The sequence below is a fragment of the Bubalus bubalis genome, chromosome 1 (assembly GCF_019923935.1).
Source record: "Bubalus bubalis isolate 160015118507 breed Murrah chromosome 1, NDDB_SH_1, whole genome shotgun sequence".
Lineage (NCBI taxonomy): Eukaryota > Metazoa > Chordata > Mammalia > Artiodactyla > Bovidae > Bubalus > Bubalus bubalis.
This window is the reverse complement of record NC_059157.1, coordinates 104,036,413-104,063,724: the sequence shown is the minus strand read 5'-3', so window position 1 is coordinate 104,063,724 and position 27,312 is coordinate 104,036,413. Positions and strand designations below refer to the sequence as shown.

The 27,312-nt window shown below is 39.5% G+C and overlaps 1 protein-coding gene across 9 annotated transcripts in view; it reads left to right on the top strand.

Annotated features, from left to right (window-relative positions):
* CCDC191 (coiled-coil domain containing 191) overlaps positions 1-27,312 on the top strand; it is a 101,749-nt gene that overhangs the window by 50,142 nt on the left and 24,295 nt on the right. For 8 of the 9 annotated variants that reach the window (XM_044941999.2, XM_044941998.2, XM_044942006.2 and 5 more), the window contains 5 exons: positions 724-970; positions 8,697-9,142; positions 9,885-9,997; positions 11,984-12,066; positions 14,133-14,234. In XM_044941999.2, the coding sequence (XP_044797934.2) occupies positions 724-970; positions 8,697-9,142; positions 9,885-9,997; positions 11,984-12,066; positions 14,133-14,234 (991 nt within the window). The remainder of the gene's footprint in view (positions 1-723; positions 971-8,696; positions 9,143-9,884; positions 9,998-11,983; positions 12,067-14,132; positions 14,235-27,312) is intronic. The other variant, XM_044942002.2, reaches the window with a different exon arrangement.

The window sequence follows — 27,312 nt, the reverse complement described above, 5'->3', positions numbered from 1 at the left end:
CAGGAATCAAAAGGAGCTCTTCCTTAGGAAGAGAGTGAACCAGACCCCCTACTAGATTATGAGTGAGCTCTGTGGGAGCAAGTGCCTTGTGTATTCCCTTCACATACTTCTAGTGTTAACAAGTGTCTGCACAAGGGAATCCTTCATTCATGCAGTTTATGGCTTTGGTAAACGAGTACTTCTCTTCAGAGATCCTTTCCCTGACCAAGTCCTTCTGCAAGGTTCACCCTTATAAATTCATGTTTATTTTTATGTCTTATACTTAACTAATTATTGACAATTCACTTGTTAAGTTTCATCCCTTTCTCCTTCTCCCAAACCTGTCTTCCTTAGATTTGCAAGTATAGTTGAATATCTCCCTCATGCATTCATATATTTTTAAAAGTAGTTACCTGAATACCTATTCTTTCTGCTCCTTCCCCTCCAGAACCTCTCAGAAACTATATTATGGTAATAAAAAAATTTAGTAAGTCTTTGTGGTGCGACAGAACAGAACAGTCCCTCTTTCTTCTGAGGCAGTGCCTTGAGGTGCCATTGCCTTCTTTGAGCACAGCCTTTGCACTGGGGAATTTTATAAAATGGCTCCTTTGAGCTTAAATAAAAGAGCAAACTGGAGCTATGATGTAGCATCTCTAGAACTCCTTTAGACTTGTATTTCATTTATGCTATCAACTAAAAAGCAGTAAATGGCTTCTTTTTTAATGGAAGTGCTTTGTTGCTTAGAAAACAACAGCTGGCCACCGAGCATAACCGGAAACAAGTTCTCCAACACCATTTTACAGAATGGCAGCATTGGCATCGTGCAGAGATCCTAAAGAGAGAACTGGCTGTAACAAAGGAGGAAACCAGGAAGAAGATGAATGAGCTGCTGGAGGCAGCATCACTAGGGAAACTCAGTGCAAACATGTCATCAAGCATCAGTCTGCTTGAGGAGGCAACAGCTATGGAGGATCCACCTAGAAATGGAGAGGTAAGGTGTTTTTCCTTTGCTTAGTCTTCCTGCTTATTACATACTTGAATTTAGCTTTGTCCTTGTATAGCCTGGGCTATTCAGTTGGTAAAGAGTCCACCTGCATTGCAAGAGACTCCAGTTCAATTCCTGGGTCAGGAAGTTCCCCTGGAGAAGGGATAGGCTACCCACTCCAGGATTCTTGGGCTTCCCTAGTGGCTCAGTGGTAAAGACTCTGCCTGCAGTGTGGGAGACTAGGTTCAATCCCTGAGTTGGTAAGATCCCCTGGAGGAGGGCATGGCAACCCACTCCAGTATTTTTGCCTGGAGAATTCCCATCAGAGGAGCCTGACGGGCTACAGTCCTTGGGGTTGCAAAGAGTTGGACACGACTGAGCGACTAAACACAGCACAGAACAGCCTGGACTGTGCTGTTGTCAGACTTCTGGCCTGGGCTGTCGAAAAGGTGAGAGCTGGGGAAAAAAAAAAAAGAAAAGGTGAGAGCTGCTGCAGTGAACAAAGGTTGCCTTTCAGTCAGTGTTGACTTTCTTGAAATGAGTCTTCTTTTATAATCACGTATAAACTTTGGAATAGTTGAAATTTGGTAGAGATGGAATATAGACAGGGAATTTAAAACAACTAAGAGAAAAATCCCATCCAAAAACAGATGTATAAAGCTTTGTTTAGAATTCCTGAACCTCTTATTTGATTATCAGACATTTCTCTTGTAAATGAGCTTGTGATTTATAAGAGGGGAATGTTTAGTTTTAATTTTCCTAATAAGAATTCATATGTATTAGTTGTAGCAATTGGCAGGAGAAAATGACAAAAAAGGAAAAAGAAATGAATGCATATACAAAACAGAAACGGATTCACAGAGGAAAAGTAAAAAATAGGAAAAAGAAAAAATAGGCCATGATTCCATCCTTTAGAGATAACCACTTGCCAGGTGGCACTAGTGGTAAAGAACCTGCCTGCCAGTGTACGAGATGCACAAGACACAGGTTTGATCCCTGGGTCAGGAAGATCCCCTGGAGGAGGAACCACCTCCTATTGGCAACCCACTCCAGTACTCTTGCCTGGAAAATTCTATGGACAGAGGAGCCTGGCTGACTACAGTCCATGGGATCATAAAGAATCGGACATGACTGAGAATGCACACACACACCAATAACATGTTGAAGTATATAGCCTGGTCTTTTCTCTATTCAAGCGTATGCAGATTTTTCTCTTTAATGCTATTTAGCTTTTAAATTTTCTTCAGTCAAGTCATTGAGGATATCTAATTTGCCATAATACAGGAAAAGGAAGGCCTAGTTGATTTACGATATTTTATTAGTGTCAGGTATATAACACAAGTGATTCAGTTGTATATACATATTTTTTAGATTATTTTCCATTATAGGTTATTATACGGAGAAGGCAATGGCACCCCACTCCAGTACTCTTGCCTGGAAAATCCCATGGATGGAGGAGCCTGGTAGGCTGCAGTCCATGGTGTTGCTAAGAGTCGGACACGACTGAATGACTTTACTTTCACTTTTCACTTTCATGCATTGGAGAAGGAAATGGCAACCCACTCCAGTGTTCTTGCCTGGAGAATCCCAGGGATGGGGGAGCCTGGTGGGCTACCGCCTATGGGGTCGCACAGAGTTGGACATGACTGAAGCGACTTAGCAGCAGCAGCAGCAGGTTATTGTAAGATAATTGCATATAGTTCCTTGTGCCCTTGTTGATATCTCTTTTATACACAGTAGTTTGTATCCGTAACTACTGATCTGTAAGTTTGTTTTCTATGTCTATGAATCTATTTCTGTTTTGTGTATACATTCATTTGTATTGTTTTTTAGACTCTATACATAAATGATATCACATAATATTTGTCTTTCTCTGTCTGACTTCAGTTAGTATGATATTATCTAGGTCCATGTTGCTGCAAAGAGCAGTATTTCATTCTTTTTTATGTCTGAGTAATCTTCTGCTGTGTATATATACATCACTCTTAAACCAATTGTCTGTTGATAGGCACTTGAGTTGTTTCCAAGTCTTGGTTGTTGTAAATAGTGTTGCTATGTTAATATTTTAAGGAAACTGTACTGTTTTCCACAGTGGATGCACCAATTTACATTCCCACCAATAGTGTATGAGGATTCCCTTTTCTTCACACCCTCTTCAGCATTTATTATTTGTGGACTTTTTGATGATGGCCACTTTGACCAGTATGAGGTGATACCTCATTGTGGCTTTGATTTGCATTTCTCTTATAATTAGTGATATTGAGCATCTTTCATGTGCCTGTTGGCCATCTGTATGTCGTCTTTGGAAAAATGTCTGTTTAGGTCTTTTGCCAACTTTTTATTGGGTTGTTTGCTTTTTTGATATTGAGGTGAATGCACTGTTGTATATTTTGGATATTAACCCCTTTTCAGTTGCATTGTTTGCAAATATTTTCTTCTATTTAGTGGACTCAGAGAAGGCAATGGCACCCCACTCCAGTACTCTTGCCTGGAGAATCCCATGGATGGAGGAGCCTGGTGCGCTGCAGTCCATGGAGTCGCTAACAGTTGGACACGACTGAGCAACTTCAGTTTCACTTTTCACTTTCATGCATTGGAGAAGGAAATGGCAACCCACTCCAGTGTTCTTGCCTGGAGAATCCCAGGGACGGGGGAGCCTGGTGGGCTGCCGTCTATGGGGTCGCACAGAGTCAGACATGACTGAAGCGACTTAGCAGCAGCAGCAGCTGCATTTAGTGGACTGTCTTTTTGTTGATGGTTTCTTTTGCTGTGCAAAAGCTTTTTAGTTTGAGTAGGATTGCTTTTGCTTTTATTTCTTTTGTTTTGGGAGCCTGATCTAAGATAATACAGCCATTATTTATGGCCAGTTTGCCTATGTTCTCATCTAGGAGTTTTATGATGTCGTGTCTTATATTTAGGTCTTTAAACCATTTTTAGTTTATTTTTATATGTGGTATGAAGAAATATTATTTCACTGATTTACATGAGACTGTCCAGCTTTCCCAATACCGCTTGCTGAAGAGACTTTTTTCTCCCTTGTATACTCTTGCCTCCTTGGTTAGAGATTAATCTGCTATAGGTGTGTGAGTTTATTTCTGAGCTCTATATTCTGTGCCAGTACCATGCTGTTTTGATTACTGTAGCTTTGTAGTATAGTCTGAAGTCTGGAGGGGCTATGCCTTCAACTTGATCCTTTTTCCTCAGAACTGCTTTGGCAATTCTGGTTCTTTCATGATTCCATATAAATTTTAGGATTATTTGTTATAGTTCTGTGGAAAATGTCATGAATATTTTGATAGGGATTGCATTTAATCTGTAGATTGCTTTGGGTAGCACAGCCATTTTAATAACATTAATTCTTCCAATTCAAGAGCATGGGATATCTTCCTGTTTCTTTGAATCATCTTCAGTTTCTTTTATTAGTGTTTTGTAGTTTTCAGCATATAGTTTTCAGGCCTTTCACTTCCTTGGTTAAGCTTATTTCTGGTTTCTTTTTTATGCAGTTTTATTTATTTATTCATTATTGAAGCAAAATTGATTTTCAGTGTTGTGCTAACATGCAGTTTTAAATGGAATTTTTTTTTTTTTGCTTTCTCTTTCTGATATTTCATTGTTAGTATAAAGAAATGTAGCAGATTTAAATATGTTAATCTTATATCTTGCCACTTTACTGAATTCCTTTGCTGTTTTGTTTTTTTTTTGGCTGCATTGCACAGTAGGGATGTGTGCACTCCTTGACCAAGGATGGAACCTGTGCCCTGTGTAGTGGAAGTGTGGAGTCCTAACCACTGGACCACCAGGGAAGTCCCCTTACTGGATTCATTTATTAGTTCTAATAGTTTGCATACCAAGTCTTTATGGTTTTCTGTGTAGAGAATCATGGCTTCTGCAAACGGTGACAGTTTCACCTCTTCTCTTCCAATTTGAATACCTTTTATTTCTCTTTCTTGTTGATTGCTGTGGCTTTCCAATATTATGTTGAATAGCAATGATGAGAGTGGGCATCCTTGTCTTGTTCCTGAATTTAGTGGGGAGGTTCTCAGCTTTACACAATTGAGCATTATATTGGCTGTGGTTTATCATAAATGACTTTTATTATGTTAAGATATGTTCCTCTATACCCACTTTGGTGAGAATATACTTTCTTCTTATGATAATGTGGTCTGTTTTTCTAAAATTATTTTCCACAATGTAATGAGAGTTTTCTGTGTCACTAAATCTACTTCTACAACAGTAGTTTCCAACTGAGAGTATAACACAGACTCAGACCTACGAAATCAGAATTTCTGGGTGTGGGGCACCATGGTTTTTTTGAAGTTCCACGGGTGAACTTGATGAATAAGCCCTGGTTAAGGACTGTCATTCTGTGCCATTGTGTTTAATGACTGCATGAAACTCTATCATGGACCACAAGCTAGACTCTTCTCTGTTGCTAGGCATTTAACTTGTTTCTAGTTTACCACTTTTATAAACAAAATCTTAGTGAACAAGTAGCTAACTAAGTCTTTGCATATATCCATAAGCTTTTACTTCGGATAAATACCTAAAAATAGAATGCACATTTTAAAGACTTTTACTAAATGGCCCTTCCAGGAAGGTTGTTTCAAAGAAGTACCTATTTTCCTGTTTGATACCATATTTATTATTTTTGCTAAGTTGACAGGTAAAATATTTTTCATGTTACTGTTGCTTCAACATTTGCATTTTTTATTACTATGAGGTTAAGCATTTTTTATATTGACCATTTATATATATATATCTGAAAATGAGTATAGAAAAGTTAATAGTGATTTGTCTCATACATTTTGTCCATTTTTATCCTTGATTATATATCTTTTTGTTATTTATAGGAACTCTATGTTTTTAAGACTATTGATGCTTTTATTATCATTTATTTTGCAATTGTTTTCATTTTGTTATTTGTCTTGATTTATTTGTGGTGTTTGGTACTGTATACAGTTAAGTTTCATTTTGTTTTTTAATTGGTCTGTCATATTTGAATTTTTTTCTGGTTGTACATTTATTTTAAATTCTGTGTTCTAAGTATACAATAATTAATCTGTAGGGAAACCTGTTGAACTTATTTTCTTTTTTTTTAATTTTTATTTTATATTGGAGTATCATTGGTTAACAATATTATGTTATTTTCAGGTGTACTGCAAAGTGATTCAGTTATACATAAACATGTATCTGTTCTTTTTCAAATTCTTTTCCCATTTAGGTTTTTACAAGATATTGAGCCAAATTCCATGTTCTATACAGTAGGTCCTTGTTGGTTATCTATTTAAATATAGCATTGTGTACATGGTAATCTCAAACTCTCAATATATCCCTCCTTCCACCCTTCCTCCCTGATGAACCATAAGTTTATTCTCTAAGTATAGAGTTAAGTTTTTATTAAGTCAATCCTATCAGTTTTTTCTTTCATAATTGCATTTGGCATGTTTGAAAAGACTTTCGGGAAAGGACCTCTGCCCCCTCACCTCCAACCTGGCCCCTGCACCCTTCTACATAATGCTGTTAAGTACTAAAGTCAAATGTGTGAAGTTAAATTGAGCACTGTATGATCCCCAGCCTTGCTTTTTGTTGTGATTACTGCCAGCAAGTAGGTGGATTTTAATTTAAGCTTAGTCTGTCTCTGCAGAGGAGGGTCATGAGGGTGCTTTTTCGGATTTATGTAACATTTTGGTCCCTTCCCCTAGGCAACTTAACTGCCTTGATGTTAGTTAGATAATCTTGTTTCCATTGAGACCCAAGAGAATCTTCTATGTAAATAGCTGTGTGAAGCCTTTTACATCACAAAGTTCCAGTTATCTTCAAATGGAAGAAGTCAGCAGAAAATCTTTTGTTACCTGCATAAAACAGAAAAATTGCTACATGTGTATATAATTTAGACTCAAGAAAAAGTCTTCAGATCTCTGAAGTCAAGATAAAAGATTTTATCAAGAAAAGATAAAGTTGTAAAAAGTAGAACAAATGAAAATAAAAGGCTGTAATAGATTCTATAGATTACTAGATAAATTCTGATCTTGCCCAGAGTATACAGTGTAACATGAACAGATGAATATATAAAATCTATACTTAGATGCTGAGTAATTATACTGTCAGAGGAACATATGTACCATGAACACATATCTTATACCTTGAAATTTTTTGAAATTATCAGTTAGCTAATAGAGGTGTTTTTCTCTAATTGAGCCAGACTGTTCAGTCCTGTTCTGTTAAGTACAATCTGTACCGTTAAGATTTTCTTTCATTCTCTTATTTTCACCTTAAAAAGTTAACATGATCTAAAAGAAATCTTGTTGCTGTACTCAAGGCTTTTATAGTCTTGCTGGGTTAATAATGCATCATTACCACAAAGTTTAAAAGGGCCTAAAACACATACCTTGCTTGACACGAAATTGCTTAAGCAGGTGTTCTCATGAATAAATGTCCACTGACATTTCTAAAATAGAAGGCTATGTTTTAAAGTATTTTAACATTTCAGAGTTTCCATATATTATATCTTTCTCTTTCACTGAGTCTATGGAAAATATTTCCATCATCATGAAAATTATCTTTGAGTTCCCAAGTATGGCACCCTGATGGAGCTAGAAGCTTCTGTGATACAAGATAGTTCATAATATTTTTCTCCTAACACCACTGTGGATGACAGAGTCAAAAACCGATCAGACTTTAGACCATGGAATCAAACTGTTCTAGAAGAAATATTTTAACTGTGACATTATTTTAACCAGCATAATTTTTTCTGATTAACAAGTCTGTTTCTTTCTATATAGAATTTGTAATTGAGTACAACACCTAAATCTGTTAAATGAGATTTATGTGATAAAGCCTTAAAAAATTAGGTAGCATTAGTCTTATATAATGTAGATATTTGCCCAGTGGGCTTGCAAACACTTCCCAGAAATAAATTCTTTGGAATAGCTGGAGACAGTATGGTTTAATCCAGGCCTTGATCCTGAAATAGATAAATACCCTGTGATTAATTTATTAGTGGCAAGAGAGACATTAGAACTGTCATTAAAGAGATGTTATTATTAAAGAGCTATTATTGATTTGTAATGTTTTTCCTTAGTTGTCAAACATTCTTGAGAAAGAATATATACTTTGCCATAATATTTTCAATTTCCTGCAAAGTGAAAGTGTTAGTTGCTCAGTCGGGTCTGATTATTTGCGACCCCATGGACTGCAGCCCACCAGGCTCCTCTGTCCATGGAATTCTCCAGGCAAGAATACTGGAGTGAACAGCTATTCCCTTCTCCAGGGGATCTTCCCAACCCAGGAATGGAACCTGGGTCTCCTGCATTGCAGGCAGATTCTTTACCATCTGAGGCACCAGGGAAGCCCATTTCCTGCAAAATTCAGGGTCAGTTCACGCAGATTAAATTTCTGGGATGTATATCTGGAGTAATCGTGCCCAATTTCTAAATGAACTATCCAAATTAGATATTTAATAAGAGCACATTTTTCTGATCACAAATATCCTGGCCATGGCAGTAGTTCCTGTGATTGTACCCACTCCTACCAGGTTCTGTGGTGAGCAACAAAGAGTGACTCACAAGGCAGACTGGCAGCCTCTGAGATAGCCAGGCGGGAGCCCAGAGCAACCGTGGCTGGGGTCAGGGTAGTTGTGCCATTGAACAGAGCGGCGCCAACCTGGGGGAGATAGAGCTCATCAGCACAGTCCTTTAAATGGATGAGCTACAGCATATTCCTTCTCTCTCAGGTGGCTGCTGTCCCTGCTTTGTGGGAAAAGCCTCCCTCCGGGAGCAGTGGTTGTCTGCCCAGCTGCCACCTCGGAAGACCAACAAAGAGTATCTTGCAAGTTCCCCTCCAAAAGGCCCCTCCGGATACGTCTGACAGTAAGCCACACAAGGGCCCAGGTGATGAGCCCTCCCAACAGCCTGGTAACAAAAAGAAGTTCAGAACCAACAGCCAGAAAGCAGAACCTGTTTGCATGGGTCATTTCTGCAACCGCCATATCTTCCAGCAGCAGCTGATTGAAAAGCAGAAGAAGAAACTTCAGGAACAGCAGAAAACAATTCTGGAGCTGAAGGAAAACCAGCGGCTGGCAGAGGTTAGGCAGGCAGCAGGGCGTACGCACCCACAGAGCTGCCAGCTGTCAAACCCGGGAGAAGATGAATGGGAACGAACCTGCCAAGTGCTTCCAAAGTATGTTCATTGTACTGGAACACTCTCTGGAGTCTTTGTTGGTTTTTTTTTTTAACTTTGTGGTCAAAAGGCTCCTGAATTTTACCCAACATCCAGATTCCATAATTGCTTACTGTGCATGTGCAAAGCAGAGAGGTCTCATACATTGTGATTGGTATGTGAAAGGTACCGAAAGGTGTTTAAGGCAAGTGGCTGCCTATAAGGATCCAGTTGTATACGGTTAGCAATTGTATTGTAGCTGCCTTTGTCTGAGGAGCTCTGTCACTCTACCAGTAAAATAGGAAAATGCTTACTTGCTCTAACTCGATTTCTGGATTCCTGATTATGTTTAGGGCTGAGAAGCCAGAGCAGCCCTTGGGGATGGCGATTTACCTAGCTTAAGTCTATAGTTGTTTGAGATAAACATCTTTGAACCTAGAATAATAGTCCAAATTTCTCAAAAGCTATTTAAGATGGTTTTAGACATGCTTGTGACATACTCAGTATGTGTGATAAATGGTAGGATAAGAAGTGGGGAGTATGTATTGATCTGAAGCACTGGGTTGGGAGTCAGAGCCCCTGACTCATGTCATAGACTCAGGCCACTCACTCAGCCTTTCCATGCCTCATTATACCAATTTATTGAATGGGTATAATAATACATAGTTATCTCAGGGAGTAAGGATTAATTAAATTTGTAAAAGACTTTGAGTTCTGAAACTGGTGATTGGTCTAAATTCTTTTCCCTTTTCTTCCCGCCCAGTTCACCTGTTGCTTGCCCTGGGACTGAAGGCAGTAGAAGTGACTCCCGAAATTCTCTTTCTGGACCCAGAAGGAATCCAAGGCAGATGATGGAGCCCCATCCCATACTGAAAGGCAGGGCTATCTCGGTGGGACCTGGGTTATGGTTATCTTGCCTCCTGGAGTAGGATATGTTGGGACTGAATCCTGGCAACTGTTGGGTTTTGAGACTTAGCAGAACCTGGTCAAAGTCTAAGATGGGTAGATACGTGACGAGTAGATACACCAGAGAACACCACGACTTTTTTCCTACCCCTCCTGCCAAACTTTCTGGTCTTCCTGGCCAATACAAAAACAAAACATTGCTGAAAGGTTTAATCATTCTTTTGTAATTTGAGATTTGGATTGTGTTTTTAAAATGGGACAATTCACAAAAGAATTCTGAGTGGCTTCTAAGAATAAACACTAACGGTCACCTGTCATTGTACTTTTTAACATTAAAATATCAGTTTACAGTAATCTACATCAAGTTATTACATCATTTTATAATGAATCGTACCTTGATGACAGGCTTCTAGAATGAAATCTATAAACCTGACATTTTAATAACATTTTTGATGTGCATAGGAATCATTATTTAAACCAAACCATACTATGAAAAGAGAAGCATTCCTTAGAACTCACCTAGTGAACCTGCTAGTTGTTTTTACTCTGTAGTTAGTCATGCACTGAACATATGTTTGTGTGAAGTGGTAGGCACTTTGACAATTTTATTGTGGCTTGTAAATCTGACTTTTTACCTGTGGTAGGATTGCTGCCCTAACAGGAAGTGATGTCACCAGAGGTACACTGTGCCTAAAGTCCATTCCTGTTAATGAAAAAAATCAGCAATCTATTCATTGACTCTCTGCCAAGTCAGCAATTTATGACCTCTTTGTCCATCATTGAGGATGATCAGGAAGTGCCCAGTTTGGTGTGATTATTTTTAAGAAATTATTGTTTGATCAAAGAGTTAGCATGTTTTGGAACACCTGGCTATTTTCAAGTCATCTTTAATGACTAGCTCTAGAAAAGATGAAAAAAGGGCATATTACCACAGGCTCTGCCTCTTGGGGCTCTCACTTTAATCCTCTAGTCTTATTTCTGTCTCCTTAAAGACAGTCTCATTCCTGCCATCTGTGGCACCCCCACTATTCTTTTTCCAGCAAAGCCGACACTTAATATCTGTAAGAAATAGCCTGCTGGGTTTTTTGTTTATTAATTCTTGAAACTTGGACTTCAATTTTCTTCTCTGTAACACAGCATAAGGAACCTAAAGTAACCATTGGCTGAGTTAGGTGAGCAGAACTTGATACTCCTCCCACCCATGCCCCTCTGCCTATGAAACCCCAGCTGGTGACAGACTCCTATTATCAGGCCATCTTGCACATTTGCTTCTTTTGGATCGATATTTAATAGACTGTCAAGAACAGGAGTCTGACACTTGAATTCGTTCAGATGCCAGTTCTTCAGATGCCTAGTACAATTCCATTTCCTGCCCATCTGGATATCCCGGCCCTAAAACTAGTTTAAAATGTGATCATCCTGACCCCAAACCTCAGTTTGTTCATTGTTGTCACATATGCAGACGTACACAGTAACCTAGGAGAAGGCGGCAAACTCAGTGGTATTTGAGGAGTGATTCTGTTCTCAAAGTATTTGTTAGATGTAATTAAAATTTTCAACATTCATTACAGGAATTGCCAAATTAAAATTCTGGTTTCTGGATTTCACATACTAAAAGTTTCTTCAAGACACATTATCTTATTTAAACCAGTGAACAATCATTCTAATAGAAATGTGAGCAAAAACATAATCTGAAAATTGTTCATCATGGCCAAGGATGGGACTGTCAGTCCTTAACCTGTAGGATGTGTGTGTATGTGTGTATATACCTGTACACATGGTATAATTACAATTTCTGTAATTGTATTTTAATATAAATTTTATGCATATATATACATATATATTTGGCATTGTGAACACCCAAAAGAAAACTTTAACCATTTTACCATAAAATGGAAACATTTCTTTTCCAGTGTTCTTTATATTTTTTATATTGGAACTCTTACTGTTTTCTAGCCATGGAAGAGAGAGCAGTTCAGCGAGCTGAACGTAGGCGGATGTTGGCAGAGAAGAAGAAAAAACAAGAAGAGGAGAAATTGGTAATAAATCAAGAATGCAAAGTGAGGCAAGAAAAAGGATTTGTATAGGTCTTTATTAAAAACTGAAACCTAGGTTGTTTAAGGTAACTAAGGCAGTAGCGTAACACCAACTTTGGATATGGCTTTTTGCCTGCTGGCCTGAACTCGATGATAGTTTTAGGAAAATGAAAAGAAGGAGCATCAGCATCATTAGTATACAATAAAATGTTTTGCAAGTTGATGGAGCTAGTAAATTAGGAGATTTACACATAACCAAGACTGATGTGTAATAGGTAAATGTTCAACCTGCGAAGTTTACAAAGGTGGGTAATTCTTTTTTTTAATTGGAGGCTAATTACTTTACAATACTGTAGTGGTTTTTGCCATACATTGACATGAATCAGCCATGGGCACACATGTGTTCCCCATCCAGAAGCCCCCTCCCATCCCCCAGGGTCATCCAGTACACGAGCCCTGAGCACCCTGTCTCATGCATTGAACCTGGACCGGCAATCCACTTCACATATGATAATATACACATTTCAACGCTACCCTCTCAAATCATCCCACCCTCACCTTCTCCTACAGAGTCCAAAAGACCGTTCTTTATATCTGTGTCTCTTTTGCTGTCTCTCACATAGGGTCATCGTTACCATCTTTCTAAATTCCGTATATATGCATTAGTCTACTGTATTGGTGTTTTTCTTTCTGATTTACTTCACTCTGTATAATAGGCTCCAGTTTCATCCACCCCATTAGAAATGATTCAAGTGTATTCTTTTTAATGGCTGAGTAATACTCCATTGTGTGTATGTACCACAGCTTTCTTATCCATTCTTCTGCCGATGGGCATCCATGTCTAGGTTGCTTCCATGTCCTGACTATTGTAAACAGTGCTGTGATGAACACTGGGGTACACGTGTCTCTTTCAGTTCTGGTTTCCTCAGTGTGTATGCCCAGCAGTGGGATTGCTGGGTCAAAAGGCAGTTCTATTTCCAGTTTTTTTAAGGAATCTCCACACTGTTCTCCATAGTGGCTGTACTAGTTTGCATTCCCACCAACAGTGTAAGAGGGTTCCTTTTTCTCCACACCCTCTCCAGCATTTATTGTTCATAGACTTTTCGATAGCAGCCTTTCTGACTGGCGTGAGATGGTACCTCATTGTGGTTTTGATTTGCATTTCTCTGATAATGAGTGATGTTGAGCATCTTTTCATGTGCTTCTTAGCCATCTGTATGTCTTCTTTGGAGAAATGTCTGTTTAGTTCTTTGGCCCATTTTTTGATTGGGTTGTTTATTTTTCTAGAATTGAGCTGCAGGAGCTACTTGTATATTTTTGAGATTAGTTGTTTGTCAGTTGCTTCATTTGCTATTATTTTCTCCCATTCTGAAGGGTGTCTTTTCACCTTGCTTATAGTTTAAAGGTGGGAAATTTTTAACCTTCCAAAGTCTTGATCTGGACTGCCAAAATGAAATTTTGTTACCTACTAAGAAAAAATGGGGGCTTCCCTGGTGGCTCAGCAGTAAAGAATCCGCCTGCAATGCAGGCGACCCAGGTTGGATCCCTGGATCGGGAAGACGCCCTGGAGAAGGGAATGGCAATCCACTCCAGTATTATTGCCTGGAGAATTCCATGGACAGAGGAGCCTGGCAGGCTACAGTCCATAGCGTCGCAAAGAGTCAGACACGACCGAAGCAACTGAGCATGCAAGAAAAAATAAATAGTTCTAACAGTTTTGTGGGTTTTGGTGAAATGGAAGAAAATTTTTTCTTACACTGTGTATAGTTTGGACTTAGTATTCCATAAATGAAATAAGAACTAAAGAGTAATCATTTTATGATGAAAAGTTAATGGTCTCATTCATGCTCAGCCTCATCTTCCCAAGTAGAAGAGAATCCCTTTGGAAAAACAGTTAAGTTACACAACTGACCACCTGTTACTTGGGTTTTCTACTTTTAATACATAGTGCAGGCTTCTTCCAGGGACTGGGTGAACACTTTGGTAGATAGTGGACTTTCCTCAACATAAACAGTCTTATTTCTGTGCAAATTGAGGGTCTGATTTTTACAAATTCTAATCTTGATCAGGCCCAGTTAAAGGCCCAAGAGGAGGAGCGTCAGAAGAGGGAGGCAGAAGAAAAGGAGGCTCAGCTTGAGAAAAAAAGAGAAGAGAAGAGACTGAAGAAAATGGTTAGTAGTTTCTGTTTGGTCAGCCACCTGTCCTGTGAAGCCTGCTGTGTGTGATCTTATAGTCCTATGCACCTTCCCTCCCAAGAATTTCTGTCTAGAACACTTCTTCTCTCACCTCCACCCTCTTCTCTAGCTTACTTAATAACAACCTACTCATTCCTCAGATCTTAACTCAACCCAGTTAGCCTTTCCTGCCTTGCCCCACCCTCCTCTCTAACCAGGGTTAGGTGAGATCCCCTTTATGGATTCTGAGTATATTTCCTTCAAAGTATTGGGTTGGCCAGATATCCTGTATGCAATTGAAAATGAATTAACCCTTTTCCCAGAAGAGGAAGTAAAGTCCTTGAATGATGTTTATCCTTCTCCTTGCTATCCCCTCACTTAAATGCTATAATATAAAATTAACAGTACTGAAATAGCATGACACAAAGTCAGTACATCTTTTGTTACATGATGAGAGAATAAGAGTGGAAATAAAACAAGATACGTATACACACAAACATACTCACAGCAAAATAAGAAGGGAATACTCATGACAATTCCAATCTTCATTTCTGTAACCAGTCAAGTGGATGTAGTTGGTATTTATAGTTACCTTCTTCCACTAGCCACTACCCCTTTGTCTTTAGTGAGCATCTCTGCTAGTCATGGGGTGACCTGAACCTTCATTCTGGAAGGGGCTGGCCTGTTAGTAGTCCAGCATGGATTGGGTTGTAGTTTTCCTTTCACCTTATCACAGGGCATGATAATACTAAGAGATACCCTAAGGGTTCTCCTGTATTCCAGTCATATTCATCTTCACCTCCATTGAGGAGTAGTACCAATTCCCCCTAGTGACCAGGGTCAATCACCCCAGCCAGCACTTCCTAATTTACCTTTTGATTGAGAGGCCTGAGGAACCCACAAAGACTAGGTGGCACTGTTTTCAGTGCAGTGGAATCACTGTGTATCTCCTTATGGAAGCATTCCCCCATTTTGGAACCAAGACCTCTAGGCCAACAGAACATAAATGTGTGAGAAAAGGAAACCAGAAATGTTGCTAGTGAGAGGGGCCACTCCAACTTCCTCCCCTAGCTTCCTGGAGAAACAGTACCATATTCTGGATGCTGATTCAGAGCACAGACAGCCTTCTGGAGAACCTTACCCTAGACCTGCAAGGTACTGCCGCCTACCTGGTGCTGCAGCTGGGTCTTCCAAAGGTCATTCCGCCATACTGGTGAGCAAGCTGCTTCAGGATGGTGGTAAGACCAGTACATTCCATGTGTATGGGCCCATCGCTCCATTTCTTTTGCTGTCAAGTAAGTTCTGTGATCAGAAGCAATGCTGTGTGGAAATCATGATAGTGAAGAAGGCATTCAGTAAACCTAGGGGTGGTCGGACTGCCATGACAAAACACCAGAGGGCAGGTGGCTTACATGACAGAAATTAATTTTCTCACATTCAAGGAGGCTGGATGTTGAAGATCAGGGTGCTAGCATGGTTGGTTTCTGGTGAGAGCTCTCTTCCTGGCGGTAGATCACCTTATCGGTGTATCGTCCCATGTCCTTTCCTTGGTGCATGTACACAGAAGGGGAGAGTGACAGTATGTAAGTTCTCTGGTGTCTCTTCTTATGAGGATACTAGTCCTACCCTTAGAACTTTTCATAAGTTATTTAAAATTCCCTCTCTGATAGTTCCAACATCTTTCTCATATGTGGATTTTGTTCTGATGATGGCTTTATCTTTTCAGACAGTGTTAATTTCTTATTTTTTAATATGTCTTTATTTTTTGTTGTTGTTGAAAGCCAGACATGTACAGGGCAATGGAAACTGAGTAAATGGGCCTTTAGTGTGGAAGTGAAGTCAAGTGAACTCGCTCAGTCATGTCCGACTCTTTGCGACCCCATGGACTATAGCCCGCCAAGCTCCTCTGTCCATGGGATTCTCCAGGCAAGAATACTGGAGTGGGTTGCCATTTCCTTTGGTGTGGAGATTTGTGTTAATCTAGCCAGGAGTCGGGCTACGTTTGAAGTTTGTTGTTGCTATGAGCATCAAGACTTCAGTTTTCTCTGGTGACTATTTTTTTGTCCCCTCTTTTGGCTTTAGGTCTTCCCTTTGTGTGGCTCCCTGAGGAAAATCTGTCTCTTGCAGTCCCCCAGCTGCACCCCACTGTTATTACTAGGCGTGCCAGCATGCTGGTGTGGTGGGGATGAGTGGGGCATTCTCTAATGTTCTGATTAAGTCTCACTCTTTGGAGTGCACAGTATTGGCCATTCAGAAGAATTTTGGCTCTTACTGTAGGGGCAGAGATTTTCCCTGCCCCTGGGTTCCCTTCTTTCAGTCTCCACTGTCTCAGTCTTTGATCTTAGAGCACTTCCCTCTGTAAGGTTCCTTCTTCTCTTAAATGAGATAAGGAGGTTACTCTGGGCAGAGTTCCCCTCCCCCAGTGGCAGCAGCCTCCCCCTAATGCCTTCAGGTGGTGCTACTTGCAGATGAAGGCCAGAAGAAGAGTCTAGGCAGATTCTCCAGAGGTTGCTGCTCCTCTGCCCCAGCTAGACCCAAGATGCGGACTTTATCTAAACTCTGCCTTGATCTTCTCTGTGAATATCTGGTGGAGTTCCTTGCTGTCCAAGGGACTCTAAAGAGTCTTCTCCAACACCACAGTTCAAAAGCATCAATTTTTCGGCGCACAGCTTTCTTTATAGTTTACCTCTCATATCCATACATGACAACTGGAAAAACCAGAGCTTTGACTAGATGGACCTTTGTTGGCAAAGTAATGTCTCTGCTTTTTAATTTGCTGTCTAGGGTGGTCATAACTTTTCTTCCAAGGAGCAAGTGTCTTGTAATTTCATGGCTGCAGTCACCATCTGCAGTGAATTTGGAGCCCAAAAACATAAAGTCAGCCACTGTTTCCATTGTTTCCCCATCTATTTGCCATGAAGTGATGGGACCAGATGCCATGATCTTCGTTTTCTGAATGTTGAGTTTTAAGCCAACTTTTTCACTCACCTCTTTCATCAAGAGGCTCTTTAGTTCTTCTTCACTTTATGCCATAAGTGTGGTGTTATCTGCACATCTGAGGTTATTGATATTTCTCCCGGCAACCTTGATTCCAGCTTGTGCTTCATCCAGCCCATCATTTCTCATGATGTATTCTTCATATCAGTTAAATAAGCAGAATGACAATATACAGCCTTGATGAACTCGTTTCCCAATTTGGAACCAGTCTGTTGTTCCATGTCCAGTTCTGTTGCTTCTTGACCTGCATACAGATTTCTCAGGAGGCCCGTCAGGTGGTCTGGTATGCCCATCTCTTGAAGAATTTTCCATAGTTTGTTGTGATCCACATAGTCAAAGGCTTTGGCATAGTCAGTAAAGTAGAAGTAGATGTTTTTCTGGAACTCTCTTGCTTTTTTGATGATCCAGCAGATGTTGGCAATTTGATCTCTGGTTCCTTTGCCTTTTCTAAATCCAGCATGAACATCTAGAAGTTCATGGCTCATGTACTGTTGAAGCCTGGCTTGAAGAATTTTGAGCATTACGTTACTAGCGTGTGAGATGAGTGCAATTGTGCGGTAGTTTGAGCATTCTTTGGCATTGCCTTTCTTTGGGATTGGAATGAAAACTGACCTTTTCCAGTCCTATAGCCACTGCTGAGTTTTCCAGCATTCCAGGATGTCTAGCTCTAGGTGAGTAATCACACTATTTTGATTATCTGGGTCGTGAAGATCATTTTTGTATATTCTGTGTATTCCTGCCACCTCTTCTTAGTATCTTATGCTTCTGTTAGGTCCATACCATTTCTGTCCTATATTATACCATTTTGCATGAAATGTTCCCTTGGTGTTTCTAATTTTCTTGACGAGATCTCTAGTCTTTCCCATTCTACTGTTTCCCATTCTGTTTTTTTCCTCTATTTCTTTGCATTGATCACTGAGGAAGGCTTTCTTATCTCTCATTGCTATTCTTTGGAACGCTGCATTCAAATGGGTATATCTTTCCTTTTCTCCGTTGCCTTTCTGAATGGTGTACTGGTTTTCCCTGCTTTCTTCAATTTAAGTCTGAATTTGGCAATAAGGAGTTCATGATCTGAGCCACAGTCAGCTCCCAGTCTTGTTTTTGCTGACTGTGTAGAGCTTCTCCATCTTTGGCTGCAAAGAATATAATCCATCTGATTTCAGTGTTGATCATCTGGTGATGTCCATGTGTAGAGTCTTCTCTTGTGTTGTTGGAAGAGGGTGTTTGCTATGACCAGTGCGTTCTCTTGGCAAAACTCTGTTAGCCTTTGCCCTGCTTCATTCTGTACTCCAAGGCCAAATTTGCCCATTATTCCAGGTATTTCTTGACTTCCTATTTTTGCATTCCAGTCCTCTATAATGAAAAGGACATCTTTTTTGGATGTTAGTTCTAGAAGGTCTTGTAGGTCTTCACAGAACCATTCAGCTTCTTCAGCATTACTGGTTGGGTCACAGACTTGAATTACTGTGATGTTGAATTGTTTGCCTTAGAAATGAACAGAGATCATTCTGTCATTTTTGAGATGGCATCCAAGTACTGCTTTTGAGACACTTTTGTTGACTATGATAGCTAATCCATTTGTTCTAAGGGATTCTTGTTCACAGTAGTAGATATAGTGGTCATCTGAGTTAAATTCACCCATTCCAGTCCATTTTAGTTCACAGATTCCTAAAATGTTTATGTTCACTCTTGCCATCTCCTGTTTGACCACTTTCAATTTGCCTTGATTCATGGACCTAACATTTCAGGTTCCTATGCAATATTGCTCTTTACAGCATCAGACTTTAATTCCATCATCAGTCACATCCACAACTGGGTGTTGTTTTTGCTTTGTTTTTGTTGTTTTCTCTTCATTCTTTCTGAAGTTATTTCTCCACTGATCTCTAGTAGCATATTGGGCACCTACCAACCTGGGGAGTTCATCTTTCAGTGTCCTGTCTTTTTGCCTTTTCATACTGTTCATGGGGTTCTCACAGCAAGAATACTGAAGTGGTTTGCCATTCCCTTCTCCAGTGGACCACGTTTTGTCAGAACTCTCCACCATGACCTGTCCGTCTTGGGTGGCCCTAAACAGCATGGCTCATAGTTTCATTGAGTTAGACAAGGCTGTGGTCCATGTGATCAGATGGTTAGTTTTCTGTGATTGTGGTTTTCATTCTCTTTGCCCTCTGATGGAGAAGGATAAGAGGCTTATGGAAGCTTCCTGATCAGAGAGCCTGACTGCAGGAGAAACTGGGTCTTGTTCTAAGGTGGCCTCAGGAAGGTCCAAAAGTGTTAGTCGCTCAGTCGTGTCCGACTCTTTGTGACCCCATGGACTGTAGCACGCCAGGCTCCTCTGTCCTTGGAATTCTCCAGGCTGGAATACCAGAGTGGGTTGCCATTCCCTTCTCCAGAGATATTCCTGACCCAGGGATCAAACCCAGGTCTCCTGCATTGCAGGCAAATTCTTTACCATCTGAGCCACCAGGAAGCCCCAAGGTCCACAAGGGGTAGGTTAAATGTGAGACACCTATTAGACATCAAAATGAAAACATTATATAGGCAGTTGAATATGTAAGCTTGGATATCAAGATGATAGTCAGGAATCTGGCCATCAAAAACATGTCAGTGTTTTAATGCTCTGGATGTGAATGAAATCAACTTGGGATATTATGTGGAGAGAGAAGAAATGCAAAAATCCAGGACCATGTCTGAGAGTATATGAATAACTACTCAGAGGATGAGCTAGTGAGGTAGAAAGAGTAACAAGAGAATTGCTTATTGAAAAGCTGAGAGAAAAAAAGTATTTCTAGAAGGAAGTGATGGTGGTTAACTGGGCTAAATGTTGCTGGCTGCAGTGAAAAAGAGAACAGACAAACTTTTATTTGGCAACATGGAGACTGTTCATGACAGACAAGAATGCTTTTAGTGGACTGCTGGGAAGGGAGCCCCATTTCAGGAAGTTGAGGAGAGAATAGGTGGTGAGGCAATAGAGACCATGCATACAGTAGGGGTCACATGGGGTCAAAGAAGAACTTTTTTTTTCTGTTGGTGATTGGTCTTTTTTGTGTTATTTTGTTAAAAGGTGGGCAGTACCAGCACATATTTGCATATTTATGGGAATGGTCTAGTAGTGAGAGAAAAAATCATGATACAAGAGAGCTAAGACCATAAATTACAGGAGTGCCTAAGTGGGAATACGTTCCAGAGTGCAATGAAAGGGTGACTTATAAAGGATAGAAGGCAAGGTGTGAGAATGGTGTCAAAAGTTCATCAGGCACTCTGTTATTCTTCTTAATCTTGCTGTAATTCCTTGTCTTTCTTTCAAAGCAGTAGTGGTGGAAATACACACACACACACACACACACACGTGCTTCCTTGGTGGTTCAGACAGTAATGAATCTGCTTGCTTATGTGGGAAACCCAGGTTTGATCCCTGGGTCAAGAAGATCCTCTGGAGAAGGGAATGGCAACCCACTCCAGTATTCATGCCTGGAGAATTCCATGGACAGAGGACCCTGGTAGGGTACAGTCCATGGCTTCACAGAGAGTTGGAAATGACTGAGCAACTAACACTCACTTTTCATTTGTGTGTGTGTGTGTGTGTGCGAGCATGCGCACAATTGTGCCTGACTCTTTGCAATCCTGTGGACTATAAGCCACGAGGCTCCTCTGTCCATAGGATTCTCCAGGCAAGAACATTAGAGTGGGTTGCCATGCCCTCCTCCAGGGGATTTTCCCATATATATATATTCAAATGAGTCATTTGTTTCATGTTGTTTGTTGAGTAATTTAAATCAGAAAGATACCCTGCTTTTGTGTCCCTTTTTAGCCTGAGTGAAGTATGCTCTGTAAAACTTTAGGTGCATAGATCACCCCAATATAAGTGTCATCTCAAGGCAGATGCTTTGATTTCATGTTATCCTCCCAGTAAATCTTAGATGCAGGCATTATGGACATTTTATATACAAGTAAATGGAAAATATAGTAATAATAGTAAAATATAATCAACTGTATTGAGGAATCCTTAATCAAGGCAGGAAATACACATCTAAATTGCTATATATGAAAACAGAATTTTGTCTCAAGAAGATCTCTGGTTTATTAAACGTTTTTCTACTTTTCCATGGAAAAGTAGAATTTTTTAAAAATCTACAAACAATAAATGCTGGAGACAGTGTGGAGAAAAGGGAACCCTCCTGCAATGTTGGTGGGAATGTAAATTGGTGCAGTCACTATGGAGAACAGTGTGGAAGTTCCTTAAAAAAAAAACAAAACCAAAAATAGAGCTACTGTATGATCCAGCAATCCCACTCCTGGGCATTTATCCAGAAAAGTTGAAAATCCTAGTTGGAAAAGATACATACAGCCCAGTGTTCATTGTAGCACTATTTACAATAATCAGGACATGGAAGCAACTGAAATGTCCATCAACAGAGAACTAGATAAACAAGATGTGGCACATATATGGTGTGGAATATAACTCAGTCGTAAAAAAAGAGAGAGAACAAAATAATGGCTTTTATAGCAACACAGATGGACCTAGAGTTTGTCATATTGAGTAAAGTAAGCTGGACACAGAAAGATAAATATTATATGATATCGCTTATATGTGGAATCTAAGAAAAGGGTACAAATGGACTTATCTACAAAATAGAAATAGAGTTATAGGTATAGAAAACAAACTTATTACCAAAGAGGAAAGGTGAGTGTGATAAACAAATTAGGAATTTGGGGAAAGAGATAAGCTAGGAGATTGGGATTGACATATACACACTACTATAATATAAAATAGGTAACTAATAAGAACCTGCTGTATAGCCCAGAGAACTTTACTCAATACTCTGTAATGGCCTGTATGGGAAGAGAAGCTTAAAAAGAGTGAATATATGTATAACTGATTCACTTTGCTGTACATCTGAAACTAACACAACATTGTAAATCAACAATACTCCAATAAAAATGTTAATAAATTAGTTAAATAGGCCATTTCCCCCCACAAACCATCTGAAAATGGCTTTGCTTAAGAGCCTACAACACCAGCCATAGGGTTGTATTATAACTGAAGATAACTTAGGTGTGCATGTGCATAGGATTGGCCAAGCCCAAGGGCTTCTCCAGAGGCTCACTGTCTATGTTAGATACCTGTCTGCAATTTGCAACTGCTGCCTTGGACATTTCAGTGAATGTGAAAATGGCCACCTTTTGTTTTCCTCCCCACTTAACTCTTGGCTCTCTCTTGTTGGTCTCAGTGGTGCTTTAGTCACTAAGTCATGTTTGATTCTTGCGACCCCATGGACTGTAGCCCAACAGGCTCCTCTGTCCATGGGATTCTCCAGGCAAGAATACTGGAGTGGGTTGCCATTTCCTTCTCCAGAGGATCTTCCCCACCTAGGAATCAAACCCAAGTCTCCTGCATTGCAGGCAGATTCTTTACCAGCTGAGCTATAAGGGAAGCCCTTGTTAGTCATAAGAAGATTCTTATAAATAATTTTTGTTTCTGTCCATTCAGTTCAATATATAAAATGTCTGTAATAAAGATTACGAAGGTAATTTTGGTTTAATCCTTTAGAGAATATGGACATTTCCTTTTCAGTGAGGAATGTGTACAGATACAGGAAGTTTGGCTTGGAAGATCAGAGCAAATATCCCTCCCATATTAGAAATGTTCCAGTGCCTTCTCTTTTTTTTCCCCTCATAGAAGACTTAAGACTATTAAATAGTTTATCAGAATCAGACAATTCACTACAACCGTTTTCTTGAAGTGAAATTGTAGGAAATGAAGACAAAAGAAGCTTAAATTATGTTTTTTTTTTTTAAATTTTTACTGCCGAAACTGACAACTACTGTGAAGACAGTGTGAAGTCTTTGCTTTTACTTCTGTGTCTTTCATAACAGCAGCCACTGTATTTTTAATGGAGTATCTTTGAAGTTATTCATATATAAATTTCTACCCCATGATCTAAATGAAGGGGCTATATTGCTGTTTTCCATAATAATAAGGGGAAAATACTGATTTCTGTCCTAACTGAATGAATATTTTACTTTCTAGTAACTTGGTGAGATGTAAATCATTTCTGTGAACAATCCGAAATAATTCAAAGGATATGCATAGCTCTGATTCCTGTAGGACTCATGAGGAACTTTTTCGCCCCTTCTTGGCAGAGTGGCTTCCTTTTTTTTTTTTTAATGCTCCTGAGTTCTGTTATCATGATTAACATGCTATTTAGTGGTTACATATTCAAATTAAAGTAATTAGTGATTTGTTGAAATTCATGAGTTTTCAGGTCATTGCATCTTTACTTTTTGTTCAGTTTTATTGAGGTATAATTGGCAAAATTGTAAGATACTTAAAATGTACATATAATATGGGATTCCCACTGGGTTAATTACTATGTCCATCACTTTACATATTTATTGTGCATGTGTGTGTAAGAAAACTACATTCTTTTCCCTTAGTAAATTTCAAAATTGTGAGAATATTATCAACTATAGTTACCTTGTTACACATTTGGTTCTCAGACCTTATTCATCTTGTAACTGAAAATTTGTACCCTTTTTCTGGGCCTTGCCTATTTCTTCCACCTCAGAAGGCACTGGCATTTCTCTCTCTGTTTCTGTAAGTTCAACTTGGTTTTTCTTTTTTTTTTAAGATTCCACACATAAGTGATACCACTCAGTGTTTGTCTCAGTCTTGCTTATTTTACTGGGCATAATGCCCTCAGGATTTATCCATATTGTCAATAATGATAGTATTTCCTTCTTTTTTAAGACTGAGTAATATTCCATTCTGAGAATCAATAGTAAAAATTTTTTATGCATTCATATGGCAGTGGATACCTACTTTGTTTCCATTCCTTGGCTATTGTGAATAACGTGTCAATAAATACAGGAGTACACATATATCAGTGGAAGTGAGAAATAGATTTAAGGGACTAGATCTGATAGAGTGCCTGATGAACTATGGATGGAGGTTTGTGACATTGTACAGGAGAAAGGAATCAAGACCATCCCCAAGAAAAAGAAATGCAAAAAAGCAAAGTGGCTGTCTGAGGAGGCCTTAAAAATAGCTGTGAAAAGACGGGAAGCGAAAAGCAAAGGAGAAAAGGAAAGATATACCCATTTGAATGCAGAGTTCCAAAGAATAGCAAGGAGAGATAAGAAAGCCGTCCTCAGCAATCAATGCAAAGAAATAGAGGAAAGCAATAGAGTGGGAAAGACTAGAGATCTCTTCAAGAAAATCAGAGATACCAAGGGACTATTTCATGCAAAGATGGGCTCAATAAAGGACAGAAATGGTAGGGACCTAACAGAAGCAGAAGATATTAAGAAGAGGTGGCAGAATACACAGAAGAACTGTACAAAAAAGAACTTCACGACCCAGATAATCACGATGGTGCGATCACTCAACTAGAGCCCAACATCCTGGAATGTGAAGTCAAGTGGGCCTTAGGAAGCATCACTACGAACCAAGCTAGTGGAGCTCATGGCACTCCAGTTGAGCCATTTCAAATCCTGAAAGATGATGCTGTAAAAGTGCTGCACTCAATATGCCAGCAAATATGGAAAACTCAGCAGTGGCCACAGGACTGGAAAAGGTCACTTTTCATTCCAATCCCAAAGAAAGGCAATGCCAAAGAATGCTCAAACTACCGCACAATTGCACTCATCTCACACGCTAGTAAAGTAATGCTCAAAATTCTCCAAGCCAGGCTTCAGCAATATGTGAACCGTGAACTTCCTTATGTTCAAGCTGGTTTTAGAAAAGGCAGAGGAACCAGAGATCAAGTTGCCAACATCCACTGGATCATCGAAAAAGCAAGAGAGTTCCCGAAAAGCATCTATTTCTGCTTTATTGACTATGTCAAAGCCTTTGACTGTGTGGATCATAATAAGCTGTGGAAAATTCTGAAAGAGATGGGCATACCAGACCACCTGACCTGCCTCTTGAGAAACCTGTATGCAGGTCAGAAAGCAACAGTTAGAACTGGACATGGAACAACAGACTGGTTCCAAATAGGAAAAGGAGTACGTCAAGGTTGTATATTGTCACCCTGTTTATTTAACTTATATGCAGAGTACATCATGAGAAATGCTGGGCTGGAGGAAGCACAAGCTGGAATCAAGATTGCCAGGAGAAATATCAATAACCTCAGATATGCAGATGACACCACCCTTCTGGCAGAAAGTGAAGAAGAACTAAAGAGCCTCTTGATGAAAGTGAAAGAGGAGACTGAAAAAGTTGGCTTAAACCTCAACATTCAGAAAACTAAGATCATGGCATCTGGTCCCATCACTTCATGGCAGATAGATTTGGAAACAGTGGTTGACTTTATTTTTGGGGGCTCCAAAATCACTGCAGATGGTGATTACAGCCATGAAATTAAAAGACGCTTACTCCTTGGAAGGAAAGTTATGACCAACCTAGACAGCATATTAAAAAGGAGAAACATTACTTTGCCAACATAGGTCCATCTAGTCAAGGCTATGGTTTTTCCAGTGGTCATGTATGGATGTGAGAGTTGGACTGTAAAGAAAGCTGAGCACCGAAGAATTGATGCTTTTGAACTGTGGTGTTGGAGAAGACTCTTGAGAGTCCCTTGGACTGCAAGATCCAACCAGTCCATCCTAAAGATCAGTCATGGGTGTTTATTGGAAGGACTGATGTTGTAGCTGAAACTCCAATACTTTGGCCACCTGATGTGAAGAGCTGACTCATCGGAAAAGACCCTGATGCTGGGAAAGATTGAGGGCAGGAGGAGAAGGGGATGACAGGATGAGATGGTTGGATGGCATCATCAACTCGATGGACATGGGTTTGGGTGGACTCCAGGAGTTGGTGATGGACAGGGAGGCCTGGCGTGCTGCAGTTCATGGGGTTGGTTGCAAAGAGTCAGACGTGACTGAACTGAACTGGCACATATATCTTTGAGATAGTGATTTTATTTCCTATTGGATATATACTCAGAAGTAAGATTGCTGGGTAATATGGTAGTTCATTTGTAATTTATTGAGGAACCTCCATACTGTTTTCCTTAGTGGCTGTACCAGTTTACATTCTTCTATAGTGTACAACGGTTCCCTTTTTCCACATCCTCATTAGCATTTGTTATCCCTTGTCTTTTTGTTAATTGCCATCCTAACAAGTGTGAGGTGATAGCTTATTGTGGTTTTGATTTGTATACCCCTGATGATTAGTGATATTGAGCACTTTTTCACATACCTGTTGGCCACTTGTGTGTGTCTTCTTTGGAAAATAGTCTGTTCAGATCCTTTACCCATTTTTTCAAATGAGTTTTTTGTTGTGTTTTTTTGCTTTTGAGTTATATGAGTTCCTTGTATATTTTGGATATTAACCCTTTACTGGGTATGTGGTTGCAAATATTTTCCCCCATTCCATAGGTTGTATTTTCATTGTGTTGTTGGTTTCCCTTCCTGTACAGAGCTTTTTAGTTTGATGTAGTCCTGCTTATTTATTTTGGCTTTTGTTGCCTTTGCTTTTGGTGTCAAATCCAAGATTTTGATCACTGATTCAGTCTCTTTACCAGTAATTAGTCTGTTCAGTTTTCTGATTCTTCATGATTCAGTCATAGTAGGTTGCATGTTTCTAGGAATCTATCCATTTCTTCTTATGTTATCCAACTTGTTGGCATTTAATTGTTTATAGTAGCTTTTAATGATTCTTAGTATTTCTCAGTTTTCTGTAGTAATGTCTTTTATTTCTGACTTTGTCTTTTTTCCCCTTAGTCTAGCTAATGGTTTGTCTGGGGGGTTTTCTTTGTTTTTTTAAAACAGTTCTTAGCATCTGTGATCTTTTTAATCATCTTTCTAGTCTCTATTTCATTTATTTCTGTTTTAATCTTTATTTCCTTCCTACTACTAAGTTTGGGCTTAGCTTGTTCTTCTGGTTCCTTGAGGTGTATAGTCAGGTTGTTTATTTGAGATCCTTTTTCTTAATGTAAGACTTTAAACTTATCTAGTAGAACTGCTTTTGCTGCATCCCATAAGTTCAGGTATGTTGTGTTTCCATTTTCATTTTATCAGATTCTTTATTATTTTTCCTTTTGATTTCTTTTATGACCCTTGGTTGTTCAGAATC